General features: G+C 38.1%; 1 protein-coding gene across 9 annotated transcripts in view; it reads left to right on the top strand.

Annotated features, from left to right (window-relative positions):
* Positions 1 to 17,336, top strand: part of ADGRL2 (adhesion G protein-coupled receptor L2) — a 240,018-nt gene that overhangs the window by 182,967 nt on the left and 39,715 nt on the right. For 6 of the 9 annotated variants that reach the window (XM_038745865.1, XM_038745866.1, XM_038745862.1 and 3 more), the window contains 5 exons: positions 5,028 to 5,324; positions 5,879 to 5,982; positions 7,455 to 7,640; positions 9,235 to 9,273; positions 14,943 to 15,126. In XM_038745865.1, coding sequence (XP_038601793.1) covers positions 5,028 to 5,324; positions 5,879 to 5,982; positions 7,455 to 7,640; positions 9,235 to 9,273; positions 14,943 to 15,126 — 810 coding nt within the window. The remainder of the gene's footprint in view (positions 1 to 5,027; positions 5,325 to 5,878; positions 5,983 to 7,454; positions 7,641 to 9,234; positions 9,274 to 14,942; positions 15,127 to 17,336) is intronic. The other 3 variants (XM_038745867.1, XM_038745869.1, XM_038745870.1) reach the window with 1 other exon arrangement.

Below are 17,336 nucleotides of genomic sequence, written 5' to 3' on the forward strand. Positions count from 1 at the left end.
GTGGACAACCAGTACAATTTTACTGTTAAAAGCTATCTTTAAAATTTGTGAGCCATGAGTTTACCATTTGCTTCTCAGCTTTATGACCTTCCTGGTAGTGTATTCCTGAAAATATGGAAGATTGACTTCTTCTCATAAATACGTGTTTTATCTTCTCCTGGATCCCCAAAAGCTCACTGTTAAATTGAGCAATACATAGTAGTTTCTAGGAACTTCTTTCTGTTGGGTTATAAATTTACAGAATCCTAGTGTTGAAGGACACTTTCAGTTACCATCTAATTCATCTCCTATCTCTATTTAGGACTTAGTCTAAACCATACAAGGCAGAGCTTTCTTTATTTTAAATATATCCTGGAAAATAAATTGTATAACTTGCATTGTTAGCTTGTTCCAATTTTTAACCCCATCCAAAGTTTTTTGTATTTCTCTTATAAAACTCTCCACTCAATGTGTTTTCTTTTTTCTACTTTTCAGTGGAAATTTCAAAGATATAAGCACCTCCCTCATTGTTTCCCTTCCAATTTTAATTATCCCCATCAGCCTCTTCTTTCTGGACTAAGTAATCACATATCTTAAAATCTTCCCTTATAGGACTACTCCACAAATGACTAGATGACCAGAGATTTCCACCTTCAAATCTTTTCCCTAATATCCAACCCCAGTGTTTTATTCCAAGCAGCAGATCGGTATTGTTTATATCCTGTTCTCTAATTCTGACTTTCACTTTATTTTCTGACCCTGTGTCAACTTGTGTTTTCTGTGTTTTCTTTCTCTACTTCTCAATCCTGGCCTGTATTCTGTCTTCCTACACAGCTTTCCAGAGTAGACGTAAGAAAAGCTCTATAAACTACCACTTGAAAATGTCTTTTTGTCTCTAGCCAACTGTGGTCTGTGACAGCAGTACATAATCATGCCATTAGACGTAGTAAGGAATAATATTCATGCTCACATCAATAGCTTTAAAGTTTTGGGACTTTTCCTTGATTCTTGATCATTCTTGAGTGATTTGCAACGAGCTCAGAAAATTCACAGCTAGAAGAATGGAAAAAAACTATAAATCTATAAGAATAATTAAAATTCTTGAAAAAATTAAGCCAAATACAAATGAACATCTTTTCTTTGGTAATTAATGTTCAAAGAAACTGTGATGAGATATTTTTGTAGACTTCAATTTAAGGATGATTTGATGAATTTTCATTTTAATTTTCCAAACTATAAATGGTAACAATAATTATATTTTCATATAACAATAAATGAATATGATTATTATTCCAGCCAAAAGCCTTTTTCTTTACATGGCTGCTTTTATAGCAATAGATAAGGGGGAAATAGAAGGTTGGGCCACCAAAAGGTATTTTCCCCAAGTCATTCAGTAAGGGGAAAAACCAAAAACCTAACTCTTAAAAAAATTGAAAGCATGTTATTCAATTGTCATCTATAATCCAGTCCCCTGTAGTACTTTAAAATAATTTTAAAGGAAAAAATAAAATCGCAGTTGTGTGTTCAGCAGTTTTATCAATTTTTCTATTTCCCTTTGCTTTAGAACGTCCTCTTGGCTTCAAACAGATAACTTGATCTAAAAATCTTAGAATTTTCATCCTCTACCAAGTTCTCTATTAGGTTTTTTGTTTTTTTATTGAACACAGTTGAGAAGCAGCGTGGTCTAGTGAAAACAGACCTGGGAGTGAGAGGACTGTAAGTGTAATTTTGAACAAGGCACTTAACTTCTCTGCCTCATTTTCTACATCTGTCAAATGAGGATGAAATCCCTGTAATCCCTCCTACTTAAACTCTGAGTCCAAGGGACGAGGGTATGTTTTACCTCGATATTTGTGTCTTCCCCAGTGCTTAGTACAGTGCCTGGCACATAGTAAATGCTTAATGAATACCACAATTATTGTTGTTATTTGTTGTTATATATTAACAAATTATCCTGATCATTCATGTATTTTTATCAGATATATTTCCTGGATTTTTGTATCTGGAATATCTACATAGTTGAAGCCATGGCCTATTTTTAGAGCTTAAATTTTCTAGATGACTTTCTATTGTAAACTAGCCTCAGAGTAATTCAACTTTTTAATGTGGGATTTGCTTTTCTCTAACAGTCCACAGACTTTAGGGTTCTGGATTTTTTGTCCATCAATCAACCATATTTATTGAGTGCTTACAATGTGCAGAGCAATATACTAAGCACTTTTTTGTCAAGGTGCACATTTATTTGTGATGTATTGTTAGATTGGAATCTTTTGGGGATCATGTCTGGATTTATTTGTTACCCCCCAGCAGCTTTAGTTTTAGGAACTGCCCTCTGCATCCAGAAAAAGTGAAAACTCTTGATGATAAAGGGAATTGATTTGTATTAGTGGGGCTTTGCATTGAAATATGAATCAGTCCAGATAAAATATCTCCTTGACAGCCTAGTGGAGGGAAAAATAAGCAGGCCAGCCTTCTTATTTTAGGAGCACGTTAATGAAAAGAATTTTTCATTTCAGGGAGATCGTTTTTACTTTCAGCATTAGGAAAGAAAAACCCAGAGGATCCTACAGCTTTCTAGACCAAATTCCTCATTTGTTGATTTCTATTAAAACAGAAAATGAGATCCAAAATCATGACTAGTTAGGGAACTCAAAGAAGTAGATTGGAGACAGTAGTGTTGAAAGTGTTTTTAACTAAGGTATGTTTATGTTACTAAAAATGAAATGGCTTTTCTTTAATGATTGGTCCATTTCTGTCATATTAAAATACATTTCAATTGCAGAGAGCTGAAACGATGTTAAGTACTAGGTTAAAGTCGGTACTGCGACAAGTTCATCTGTATTTAAAGGACTGTGGGGAATTATATGTTATTTTATGATTGTCTTCCTATTACCAACAACTTGAGATGGTTGTTATGAGTCCTCTTACCGACACCTAACTCTTGAGATAAGGATAACCTAAGTGATACAGGAACTTCATAAAATAAGGACTTAATAACAGAGTTCTAATTGCAATATTGTTAGTAGAGATTTCAATGATTAAATATGTTCTAATTAGTAGAGTGTCATGGGATGCTTAAGATGATAGTGCTAATCTGCTTTCCTTTGCCCTCTTCTCACTTACCACCTCCTTCCTCCTAAGCCCCCCTCCCTGAGACCTGATTCAGCAGCAGTTACTTGACAGTTCAGCAAATGATTGTGATGCTTTTGACAAATGTTAATTGAGAAAGCACTGAAAGCCTGACTGCATTGTAATCAAAAGAAAATTACAGAGGTTTCACAAGATGTCAGGCAAGTGCTTACAAAAAAGATAGACAGGTTGGATTAGGTTTTTGCGGCAGCTTGCCATGCACTAAGTTCAACTGGAATACATAGGCAGCGCTCAAACAGTCAATAAATTACAATGTGAAAATAAAACACATGCTCAAGAAGATTCAGTTTTGAATTGGAAAGGAAAGGCAGGAACAGTACTGTGCACTTACTGCTAGTGAGAAATTTAGGTTTTTAAGAAGTTATGAATGTATTCGGACCTTGGGGGTTGATAAGCATGGTCTAAGAAAATCTGAATTTACACAAAATTGTTAGTTTAGTTAGATACGCTCCTAAAATTGTCTTAAATAGTGAGCCGAATCAACTTACTACTACCAAATTTAGTGATAAAGTGTAGATCATTCAAAGTTTTGGTGCAGGGCTTCTGAAATAACCACAGAAAAGCATTGAATGAAATAAGCGTACTGTTTAAAAATACTTTTTGGGTTTGTATTTATGGATAAATTAAATTTGAGACCTCCGAGGAACGGGGGCCATGTCTAATTCTCATGAGTGTATTCTTTCCCAGTAAACAGTCAGTCTGTCAATCAATCAGTCATATTTACTGAGCGCTTATCATGTGCAGAAAACTGTATTAAGCACTGGGGAGCATACGGTCTAAGAGTTGGTAGACACATTCACTGCCTACAGTAAGTTTACAGTCTGTGGGGGAAACAGACATTCATATGAATAAGTAAATCACAGATACGTACATAAGGTTTAGATTAGTACAGTGTTCTTGCATGGAGTAAGCATTTAATAAATATTACTAATCCTAATACTATTACTGCAAGGACATGAGAGGAAAGAAGTCCATTTGCCAGTTTGAAATAGGCGAAGAAGTAACTGATGGAGAAACAATTTAACTGAATAGTTTCATTCCGTTTCCTTCCAATGGGTCTGATTTGAATTGAATATTTACCATAGCCCTGGTCTCAACTTCTGTGACTAGGCGTACATTGTTATAATTTTGAAGATAGAATAGAAAATTAACGGGTTCTCTTTTGAACATTTGTGGTTTATGTATTTTTTTTCCCTACTGCATTAGGTCGGAGTCAATAGTTTACATAAACTACCCCTATGTGATTTTGACATAAAAGCGTACATTTGCCTCTGCCTTGAGTTAGCTTCTCTATCAAAAATGAGGGTATTAAAGATATTCAAACACTAAGCACAAGAATGCTAGGCTTTACTTCTCTTGGATCTAATCAGGCATGCTAGAAATCTTTCAAGCAAGAATGACTGATGGGTTGGAAGATGTTACAGTAATTATTTTTTACTGCAAGGTGCAGAGTTGGTGACTTAAAGATTTTTTTAAAATGGCCTAGTTATGTACTGCACTCAGATTTCTGTTGTTACATTGAACTTGATTGTTTACAGCATATCAGGTTAAATCAGTCCATTTTATAGTCTTTCTAGATGGAATAAAGTGTAGTTAATTGCATTTCTCATTGTTGTCATGTACAATCATAATTTGTTTTAGGCTCTAGAAGCCTGATCTTCAGTTCTTGCCAGTGAGATGGTTGTAAATATATATTTGGCTGAGAATTAAAAATTATTCGGTATATCTAGTATTCTACCCGAAAATATTAATTCTAAGAAAGTCAAAATATAAATCCAAATCCAATAAAGAAAATTGTAAACATGCCCCTTAAATAATTTTATTTTGACCGCTGAACCACTGATAGCAGTGACAGTGCTATTTTTAGTATGATTAACATACTAATCTTCTCTTCATAGTGCCTACCACAGCAGTGACAATAACTTCTTCAGCCGAGCTGTTCAAAACCACGGTATCCACCACAAGCTCTACTTCACAGAAAGGCCCCATGAGCACAACTTTATCTGGAGGAACAAAGGAAGGAAGCAAAGGGACCAAACCACCTCCAGCAGTTTCTACAACCAAAATTCCTCCTGTAACAAGTATTTTCCCTCCACCAGAGAGATTCTGCGAAGCTTCAGATGCCAGGAGGATTAGCTGGCCTCAGACACAAAGGGGAATGATGGTTGAACGCCCCTGTCCCAAAGGAACTCGAGGTATTTCCTTTTAAAAAGCGTATCTTGATATCCTGGAAATATGTTTTCAAAGCACTGAGGAATTCTTTCATGAAAATTGAGAGGGTTTTTTTTTTTTTTCCCGATTGTCATATGATTTTGGTTACTCTTAAAATGTGGTATCTACAGGACAGTGTGCAGGCTTTAATCTGAAAAAGTCATTTGAGCCCAGGCGCTGAATTACCTCACTCCCGACTTGAAGATCCAGGTCAAACTCGAAGACTGTTACTGAGGCTTGCTTACAGCTGCCTTTCTCATTACAAGCTTTGCTTTGGATGAGCTCCAAGAAAATCAAGGGCTTTTTGTTTGTTTGTTGTAAATGTCTGACATTTCTATGCTGACTTCATATTTACTGTTTGTAATCTGTGTTATTCCCTACATTTTGTCAGTTATTGTCAACTGCTTCCATTACTGTTTATTCAAAATTTAACTCTCAGAGCTGGATCGTCATTAACTGATTTCTCAAATGCATGCATGCGTGCAAAAGGAAAAACAAATGGTTTTAGTTTCACCGTTGTGCTCCACATCTGTTGTAGGAACTGCCTCGTATCTCTGCATGGTTTCCACTGGAACATGGAACCCTAAGGGCCCTGATCTTAGCAACTGCACCTCACACTGGGTGAATCAGCTGGCTCAGAAGGTTGGTTGGAACCTTGTAATACGATATACACGGGTGATTAAGGCCTTTAACTCTGCACATAAATAATTCAACTTTGTATGTTGAAACCAACTTTATTGTTCTTTGTTCACAGTTTATAAGCAAAATGCATAGTTTTTAGCTTGAGTACCATTTATAGGAAATGAAACGTATATGCTTCTGGGTATTATTTTTATTAAGCTTTTTAATGAGTGAATGGTTAGTATTAATCCTATTTAACTCAGTTTCCTTTGTTGATGTTCAAAAGACAAATAGTTCATTGCTCCAATAAATCAGATACCATTAGGTGTGTAACCAAATCTTCAGAAAGCAAGCAGATTTTTCGTTGGCAGAAGAATGGGATAGAATGAGTACATGTCTTAAAGTTGACATTAACAACTGGAATATTAGTAATGCAACACCGCATTTTTGCTTCTACTCCATGATAAGCTTGACTAAGTTTTTCATTCATTCAGTCATATTTTTGAGTGCTTACTGTGTGCAGAGCACTGTCATACGCTCTTGGAAAGTACAATAAGGTAACAGATAGAGACAATCCCTACCAAACAACGGGCTCACGGTCTAGAAGGGAGAGAGAGACAGCAAAACAAAACAAGTAGACAGGCATCAATACCATCAGAATAGATAAATAGAATTATACATATATACATACACATCATTAAGAAAATAGAGTAATAAATATGTACAAATATGCACAAGTGCTGTGGTGGGGGGGTAGAGGAGAGGGAGGGAGTAGGGGCAATGGGGAGGGGAGGAGGAGCAGAGGAAAAGTCGGGGGCTCAGTCTGGGAAGGCCTCCTCGAGGAGGTGAGCTCTCAGTAGGGCTTTGAAGAGGGGAAGAGAGCCAGTTTGGCTGAAGTGAGGAGGGAAAGCATTTCAGGCCAGATGCAGGACGTGGGGTCAATGGTGGGAGAAGCGAGAACAAGGCACAGTGAGGAGGTTAGTGGCAGAGGAGCAGAGTGTGCGGGCTCAGCTGTAGAAGGAGAGAAGGCAGTAGGTAGGAGGGGGCAAGGTGATGGAGAGCTTTGAAACCAATAGTGAGGAATTTTTGCTTCATGCAAAGGTTAATGGGCAACCAGTGGAGATTTTTGAGGAGGGGAATGACATGCCCAGAGCATTTCTGTAGAAAAATAATCCAGGCAGCAGGGTGAAGTATAGACTGAAGTGGAGAGAGACAGGAAGATGGGAGATCAGAAAGGAGGCTAATGCAGTAATTCAGTCGGGATATGATGATAGACAGAACCCTCGGTTTCACCCCTTGACAATTTGACTTCACAATACCTAAAACACTTTCATTATTTCTGGGCTCCTGAAACAGTAAAAGTAAAGACGCAATGCAGATTTTGAGCTATGTTCAAGCGGTTACTCACCACAACAAAGTTATGCGTGGAGTTGGACTTGAAACCACAATCAGAGCAAGGAATCCTGCTGAGATAATATCAATTGTCATTTCAGATCAGAAGTGGAGAAAATGCTGCTAGTCTTGCCAATGAATTGGCTAAGCACACCAAAGGACCGGTCTTTGCTGGGGATGTGAGTTCTTCAGTGAGGCTGATGGAACAACTGGTGGACATACTTGATGCTCAGCTGCAAGAGCTAAAGCCTAGTGAAAAGGACTCTGCTGGGCGGAGTTATAATAAGGTATATATGTCTTACAGGATTTATCTAAAGGTCTTCTTTATATTTTCTGCAGTTTTCTACCGAATACTATCCTTAGTCCTAGTTGTTTCAGTTCCTGGGAAAGAAGTACAAAAACCAACAGCTCAACGGAACAGTAATGTGTAAAATAATGTAAACTAGCTGATATGGTACCTCATCAGCAGCTTCAATTCAAAATGCACCACTTGCAGCTAAATAAAGGAATTTCCCACACAGTTATTATCATGAATATCTGACTTTAGATAGCATCCTGATCTCCCCCACAACCAAAAAAAAAAAATTGTGATTTTCATGTTTGAATACCAGGAGGCTTCAAACATCAAGTGCAACAGACAACCTTTTGGTGTGCCCAGTATGGTAGGGAATTTAAAGCCCAAATTGGCCTTTTCAGCCACAGGTGTATTCATAAGTGAACTTCATCATTAATGGTGTCCTTTTTTTTAATGATCTCTTTGAAGCAGTTACTATGTTCCAGGCACTGTACCAAATGCTGGCGTTTTAGCTGTACAACCTAATCAGGTTGGATACAGTCCATATCCCACATGGGGATCACAGTCTTAATCCCCAGTTTACAGATGAGATAACTGAGGCACAGAGATGTGAAGTGACTTGCCCAGGGTCACACAGCAGGCAAGTGGTGGAGCCAGGATTAGGTCCCAGTTGCTTCTGACTCCCAGTCCTGTGCTGTATCCACTAGACCACACTGCTTCTTTGAATATAAAGACAACAAAACACACACACACACACACACACACACACACACACACACTTTCATAATAATAACAGTAATCAAATATTCCTTTAGATTGTACGTTTTCAAAGAATGGAAATTTACAAACTGCTTTGCCTCACCTTTGCTTTTTTGCTTGCATTAGTGCTGTAAATCAGTGAGTCACCTATGCACCTAGGAACCTACTTGGGCCTGTTTGTTGCTGTCTTTCAATCAATCAATCAATCGTATTTATTGAGCGCTTACTGTGTGCAGAGCACTGTACTAAGTGCTTGGGAAGTACAAGCTGGCAACATATAGAGACAGTCCCTACCCAACAGTGGGCTCACAGTCTAGAAGGGGGAGACAGAGAACAAAACCAAACGTACTAACAAAATAAAATAAATAGAATAGATAGGTACAAGTGAAATAAATAAATAAATAAATAGAGTAATAAATATGTACAAACATATATACATATATACAGGTGCTGTGGGGAAGGGAAGGAGGTATGATGGGGGGATGGAGAGGAGGAATTTAACATGCACTTTTTAACTAAATTTATAAACTCTAAATGTACATACAGCTTCATAGGTTTCACAGGAAGGTCAAATGATCACTTTTTAGCTATTCTATAATCAGTCTTGCATTAGTGTGCTTCGAAGAGAATATAATCCAGAATAAGAGAGTTTTGGAAAGGAGTGGTGTCCACAAACCTTTCTGGAACCATGAAGACCAAAGGATTTTCACGATACAAGATAGATTCCAATTTGGAATCCCAGAGTAATTTTAGGGTTTTTTTGTTTTTTTTGGTAGCTTTCCAAAGATGTTGTCTAACCTTTGATTTTCTTTTCTTCTACTAAAAAGCTCCAAAAACGAGAGAAGACGTGCAGGGCTTACCTTAAGGTATCTCTCCTGTGCTGTCACCTGCCACGCTTTATCATCTTGCTGCATGATCCAATGTATTTCAGTCTTTGATAAATGTGTATTGTACACCATATCAACTATAAAAATGTTGACTTTGCACAGGTATAATATTCTCACAATCAGCATGCAATGAACTTTTCCAGTGTTTTGCCACTTTCCTACTTATTCAAAAGTACAAGAATAGTAATGTAAATCCTTTGAATTGGAAAGTAATAGCACAATGATTTTATTCTCTATTGTTATCCTTGTTTTACCCACATCCTCCCCCCAAAAAACCAACAAAAAACTCAATATATCATATGTTTGTGATGATTTATCATATCAAAGACTGGGCAGTCATACATGCATGAAACGTTACTGCTTTCTTAATTCCAGTAGTGTACTCTTAAATTCAGTGGTCATATCTTGAAACATTTAAGAGTCACTACAAGAACCAGGTGAGCTGCAAATAAAATATGAATATTCTAATAATGATATTTAGAACTAAGTACTAAATGATGGGATTGACCAGGCTGATCGAACAAAAGCCTTTAACAGATCTAGCCGTTGTGATTTTTGGACTGTTCTTTCAATTCCTGTTTCAAGGGCCCCTCCACATTGGAAATCTCTGAATTCATTCATTCAATTGTATTTATTGAGCACTTACTGTGTGCAGAGCACTGTACTATGAGCTTTGATTATGTTACAGCTGTCACTTTGATTACCATGAAGTAGTAAATGAATGATAAAGACATATTAAATGAGACTTTCCAATTTGGGCGTTGTTATTTTGTAATTCAACTCTTTTGTAACTCTTGTGGGGGGGGTGCGGTGCGGGTGCAAATCATACTAATCCAAAAGTTGAAGGACCAGCCAGCATATTAAATAAAGTCACATAAATTCCATAGTCACCTGTTCGGTACTTTATTGAAATCAAGTTTGACCTTATACATATGTACTTGGCATAATCTCAAAAAAAAAAATTCAGATGGTAAAATAAGAGTAGACAGTATTTGACCCGAGGTTTGTTTTGTTTTTTTTTTAAGTGGTGGGATGGTCTGTTTTTAGATGGTTAATGTACTGAATGTTCCTTTCTAGTCTGTTTAATAGGAGTATAGAAATTCTGATGAAATGGAATATTTCATGCTTTGGTTTGCAGTTCACCTTTAAGGTTAAAAGTTAATCTATAAAATGTATTAATTGGTATGTTGCTCAGAATGCATGTTTCATTGGGAAAAGAGTAGATTCCTCCCTCCCGCCCCCGGCTGGAAGAATATCTCCGGGACATTATACACTGATAATTATTTGTATTTCACTGTAGAAGTACATATACTGACGTTTTATGATAATAAATAATTAGAGCTTCAAGTTAAAAAAAAATCATCGATACCTAAAATAGATACAAAGGAAACTCTAGAATGACCACAATTTTTTGACCAGTGTCATTTTCAGTAGGACTCAATTGAGCTTCACTGCTCAGATAAGACTAATAAAACTCCTTGAATTACAAATCAAAAGCTGACTTACACTACGCAAATGAAGCATATTCCCACTTTGTGACAGAAGATTCATTTGTACCACAGATTAGAGGCTCCAATCTGTATTTCTTGGTGACTAATGAACCTGGCCCCAGCAGACCAATTTCTGTTCCACTCTAGTTAATGGCTGCAACAGTATCAATGTGAGCATTTTGACTACTCTATCTCCCATTGAGAAAAAAAAAAAGCCTTTAATGCCACTTCGAAGTATCTTCCACCTGCCAGGCAGATCGTGGTGGTGGCTCACAAGGCAGACAGAAAGAGGATATTAAGATGGATTAGGGTAATTAATCTTGCTCTGACCATAGCCTCTACCAACTTTTCCTCATTCACTTATGAACATACACTTCATGTAGTATTCCAGACCCAATTTTTTGTTAGTACAAAGGTTTTCTTTCCATGTTCAGTGCCTTAAACTGATCAAACTACATTTATGTATAATGAAACATTATGTCTAGGTAAATGGGACATGGTAAACATGGTGATTCAGCAATGTGTGGCATATTCAATGCACAGCTACGTTATTGCATTAAAGAGCCTGCCTTCAATTGATTAACTGATTAGTGTGATTGAATGGGGTTATTTGGTAAAGAGAATTTAATGATCTCTTTGAATTTGTTTCTTTTTCTGTTTTTTAATATGCCATTTACTGAACCTCTGTGTGTGAGGACTGAGCTGTCATAATTTCAAATTACATATAACTCTCTGAACCATTTTGATACCTTTCTCACAGTCCTTCTCTCCTTCTCCTTTCCTACACTGATCCTGGAGAATTTCAATATTCATGTGGATGTTTCGTATGACTCTTCTGCTTCCTCTCACTCCTCAACTCCACTTACCTCGTGCTGCATCCCACCCCTCACATATACTGACTTCACATGCACTCAGTATCATCATCTTTACCTAATGTACAATCTCTACCCATACCAACTCTGAAATCACTGTATCCAGCCATTGCCCCCTCCTACCATTCTTCTCCAAAGTCCTTCTGTGTGTTGTCCATACCCTCTTGCTACTTCCATTTCCTCTCCTTGATTTCCTCCATTCTGGCTTCTGCCCCCTTCACTCCATGGACACTGCCCTCAAAGGTCACCAGTGATCTCCTTTTTGCCAAATACAGTGGTCTCTACTCCCTCCTAACTTTCCTTGGCCTTCAACACTGTGGATTACCTCCTTCTCCTGGAAAATTACCCAACCTAGCCTTCACTGCCACTCTCCTCTCCCATTTCTCCTCTTATCTCTCTGATCCCTTATTTTCAATCTCATTCACAGGCTCCTCCTCTGCTTCCCACTCCATAACTGTGGGAGTCCCTAAGGTCTCAATTCTGGGTCCCCCTTCCATTCTCCATCTACACCCATTCGTTCTGTCCCATGGCTTCAACTACCATCTCTGTGCAGATGATTTCCAAATCTATACCTCCTGCCCTCATATCTCTCATTCTCTATGGTCTTGTATTTTCTCCTGCCATCGGGACATCTCTATTTGGATGTCCCGTCAAAACTTCAAGCTCAATATGTCTAAAACAGAGTTTCTCATCTTCCCACCCAACCTCAGTCTTCAGTCCTCATCACTTTCCAACTACCGTAGACGGCACTCATCGATCAATCAATTAATTAATGGCATTTACTGAGCGCATTCCCTGTCCACAACAACACTATTCTTCTTGTGTCACAAGTTCAAAACTATGGCATTATTCTCAACCTGTCTGTCTCATTCAACACAGCTATTCAATCTGTCACCTCACAAAATCACTAAAATCCACCCTTTCTTCTCCATCAGAACTGTTTCTATGCTGATCAAAGCACTTGTCCTATCGCACCTCAACAACTGCATCAGCCACCTTGCTGACCTCCCTGCCTCCTGTCCCTACCTCCTCCAGTCCATAATTAACTCTGCTGCCCTGATCTTTTTTTTTTTTTAATGTTCAGTCCATTTTTCCCAACTCCTCAAGAACTTCTGGAAGTTCAAACAGAAACTCTTTACTATCAGCTTTAAAGCACTCACTTTGCTCCCTCCTATCTTCCCTTGCTGATTTTCTACTACAACCCGGCAGGTTTACTTTGATCCTCTAACAGCAGCCTACTCACTGAATCTTGAACTCATCTCCTCACTGCTGACCCCTGATTTACATCCTTATTTACACCGTGCCTCGTTCTCGCCTGTCCCGCCATCGACCCCCGGCCCACATCATCCCCCTTCCTTCCTCTCCCCCTCGTCCCCCTCTCCATCCCCCCTTCTTACCTCCTTCCCTTCCCCACAGCACCTGTATATATGTATATATGTTTGTACATATTTATTACTCTATTTATTTATTTATTTTACTTGTACATATCTATTCTATTTATTTTATTTTGTTAGTATGTTTGGTTTTGTTCTCTGTCTTCCCCTTTTAGACTGTGAGCCCACTGTTGGGTAGGGACTGTCTCTATGTGTTGCCAATTTGTACTTCCCAAGCGCTTAGTACAGTGCTCTGCACATAGTAAGCGCTCAATAAATACGATTGATGATGATGATGATAATCCCCCTGGCCTGGAATGCCCTCCCTCCACACATCCACCAAGCTAGCTCTCTTCCTCCCTTCAAGGCCCTACTGAGAGCTCACTTCCTCCAGGAGGCCTTCCCAGACTGAGCCCCCTCCTTTCTCTCCCCCTCCTCCCCCTCTCCATCCCCCCCGCCTTACCTCCTTCCCCTCCCCACACCACCTGTATATATGTATATATGTTTGTACGTATTTGTTACTCTATTTTATTTGTACGTATTTATTCTATTTATTTTATTTTGTTAATATATTTTGTTTTGTTCTCTGTCTCTCCCTTCTAGACTGTGAGCCCACTGTTGGGTAGGGACCGTCCCTATTTGTTGCCAACTTGTACTTCCCAAGCGCTTAGTACAGTGCTCTGCACACAGTATACGCTCAGTAAATACGATTGAATGAATGAATGAAAATCCTGCCGGTGGCCTGGAATGCACTCCCCTTTCGTATCCAACTGAGTTCCATTTTTCCACCTTCAAAGCCTTATTCAAGTCACATCTCCTCCAAGAGGCCTTCCCCAACTAAGTCCTCATTTCCTCTACTCTCTCTTCCTTCTACATAACCCTTGAACTTTGATTTGTACTTATCCATAATTTAATGTTTGTCACTTCCTCTAGACTATAAGGTCCTTGTGGACAGGGAACATGTCTAGCAACTCTGTTATATTCTACTCTCCCAGGCTCTTAGTAGTGCTCTGCGGATAGTAAGCAATCAATAAATGTGATTGATTGATTGGTACATACAGAAACTTAGTATTTTGTTGCGAAATTTTCTCCCTCTAGTGACCAGGACTTCTTTGAATATCTTGTTCATTGTATTGATTTCCTTTAATCACTGGGCAAAAATTAGAGTTAGCAATCAATCTCAGTATTTGCCAAACAGGTAAAGGATCAGATTAGAGGGCTTGGACAGCAAAAAACAAATCTTGCACCTAATTTTTAAACTTTGAGACGATGTTGCTTCACTCATAATTATTTAGAGCATGCACCTAGATTGCACAAATATTTCAGTATTTATTTTTCAAAGTAGTGTACTGCCCATTATATTTCAACCATTTAGGGTTGCATAATTTGTGCCCACACTCGGTAACCTTGCCTTTTCTTGGCAAAGTCACTGGTCCCAGTTGCTATATTTTTCTGCATTTTAGTCACCCAAGCTTAACAGGGTATATTCATAGAATAATTAAGTGTAATAATTATGTTATTTTATTAAGTGCTTACCATGTGCTAGTCACAGTACTAAATGTTGGGATAGATACAAGCAAATCGGGTTGGACAGAGCACGTGGGGCTAAGAGTCTTAATCCCCATTTTACAGATGAGGAAACTGAGAGTCACTGAGACTTAAAGTGACTTGCCCAAGGTCACACAGCAGACAAGTGGCGAATATCCGTAGTTCCCTAGTCCCAGTAATGGGGATTAACCTCCTTTCATTAAGCCTCATTTGAAATGGATTTGGATCCATTTTATATCAACAAAGTTTTCTGTTTTCTTTGTATCCTCTTGATAGTTAAATTCCAACTGTCACCAGATGGTGATTGAAACTCCCCTTTTTGGCTAAAGTAATCAGACCTAATGATAATTTTCTGATGAATGCAGGCAATTGTTGACACAGTGGATAACCTGCTGAGGCCTGAAGCTCTCGAATCTTGGAGGGACATGAATTCTTCAGAACAAGCTCACGCTGCAACGATGCTACTTGATACTTTGGAAGAAGGAGCTTTTGTTTTGGCGGACAATCTTTTAGAACCAACAAGAGTGTCAATGCCCACGGAAAATATTGGTGAGTCCGTGTTCTAAAACAGATCATCAATAAGAGATATACATGATTAAGGATGATGGCTTTCGTGTGCCTCATTTTTTTTCTTATTCCTTAGCAGTAGGTATTTTTATCGATTTAAGCCTTTCTCTGGAGAGGAAAGCAAAGTAAGAAGACGGAAGCCCCTCCTGTTCATTAATAAAATAAAACTTTTGTAGGTTAATTGCACAAAGTTAAAACATTAATAAATCTATGTTCCAAATTAGTGTGGAAACTTGAAAAATAATTAGCAGAAGCTATGCACTGAAAGAAGACTTAAATTCTAGGTTATGGACTTGCTAAAGTAATCGCGATGCTTCTATAGAACTGTGGAAGATATTTCTCCATTACATATAATCTGTACTTAATGAATTTAAATTACATTTCAGAATGCATTCTGCCATTTTAATATTTTAGGCATACAGAATACAAGCCAAATATTTATATTAAGCCCAACTGCTCTCAGGTGAAAATGTGCTCAATGAACTACATCTTCCATAATGTGCAATGTCGATGCCCCATAGATTGCAAAATAGCTGCAGATATTTAAAGCATAATTTAGAATTTGAATGCTAGCACTGAAATAAGAGTTCAGTGGGGAATATGTAAGCAAATTGGTAGTTTCATTATGGCAAGAACTTGTCTGAACCCATCCCATGATATCATTTTAGAATATTCATAGAAGCTTGTGTGGCGAGCCCGTCGTTTGGTAGGGACCATATCTATATGTTGTCAATTTATACTTCCCAAGCCCTTAGTACAGTGCTTTGCACACAGTAAGTGCTCAAAAAATGCGATTGAATGAATTTCATAATCAGGTCAAATTCAGCCTGATTATGTCCCCAAGAATGTTTTGAGGTAAGGGGAGGCTAACGCAAAGCACTTTTTGGTTTACAAGAGCAATGGACAAGACGTCTTTGACATATTACTTCATTGTCCCATATTACTAATTTTATATTTCATTCATTCATTTCCATTGGAGGGCGAATTTGGAGTTAGTCCAAAAAATTAGATGGCATATCCCCTGCCCAGTCTCTAATTGGTGCATAGGTTAGAATATGACATTCATTCATTCAGTTGTATTTATTGAGTACTTACTTGTGCAGAGCACTGTACTAAGCGCTTGGGAAGTACAAGTCAGCAACATATAGAGACGGTCCCTACCCAACAAAGAGTAGAGGAGCATAAATATCAGAAATAAGGTATAATCACAAAATTGTTTTGGTTTGATCAGTTTAGAATGGGGCTCTTGAATGGTAGGGAAATTGGGGCAGAAAACCCTGTATGATTTCAGGCCTGAATGATTTAGCCATTACCTGGTTTGATTAGATGGTGCTGGGTCTCCAATCAGTCAGGTAATCCATCAGTGGTATTTATAGAGCACTTACTGTGCACTGTACTAAGCACTTGGGAAAATACAATAAAGTTGGTAGACACTATCCCCACATGCCACTTCTTGGTTTTGTACATTGCAAGTGCTTACTACAGTACATTACTTGAGCTGCCTCTCAATTACTATTACTACTACTACTATTACCACTACAAGGAACATAGAGGATAACTCTGTGTCCTGGAGTCATGTTGAATTGTCATGTGTGGGTCACAGCATCTGAATTTACTACAGTACATTACTTTAGCTGCCTCTCAATTACTATTACTACCACTACTACTATTACCACTACAAGGAGCATAGAGGATAAATCTGGGTCTTGGAGTCATGTTGAATTGTCATGTGTGGGTCACAGCATCTCAATTTATCTCACTCACCTCTCAAGGTGGGCTCTGCTGGGACCAGTAAAAAGCAAAATAGTTATCAAGCAAGATTGGACTATTACACTTCTGAGTGCTGCTTCATCTAACTTCATCTAACTGCCAGTCTAACTAGGTTGATCCCCTAATTTCAGGCCTAAGTCTTGCCTTTTACATGATCTGCCAACATCCATTGATATTATGTCATGTGATGAGTGGAGATATATATATATATATTTATATATTTGACATTCAAAATTACCAATGAAATTAGAATTCAGTAATGACGGCTTGATCAGTTGGAATTCACTTCTGAAAGAGCAACATTCCACCTTCATCTTGGTGCAGGAAGGAAAAGAATATACTCTCTAAGTGAGATTAATGGAAATAAACTTAAAGGTTTCATTTTCCAATCCATGTTAATAGTACAACATCAGAGGTGAAAC

Source organism: Tachyglossus aculeatus, chromosome 4 (genome assembly GCF_015852505.1).
Source record: "Tachyglossus aculeatus isolate mTacAcu1 chromosome 4, mTacAcu1.pri, whole genome shotgun sequence".
In the NCBI taxonomy this organism is placed as follows: Eukaryota; Metazoa; Chordata; class Mammalia; order Monotremata; family Tachyglossidae; genus Tachyglossus; species Tachyglossus aculeatus.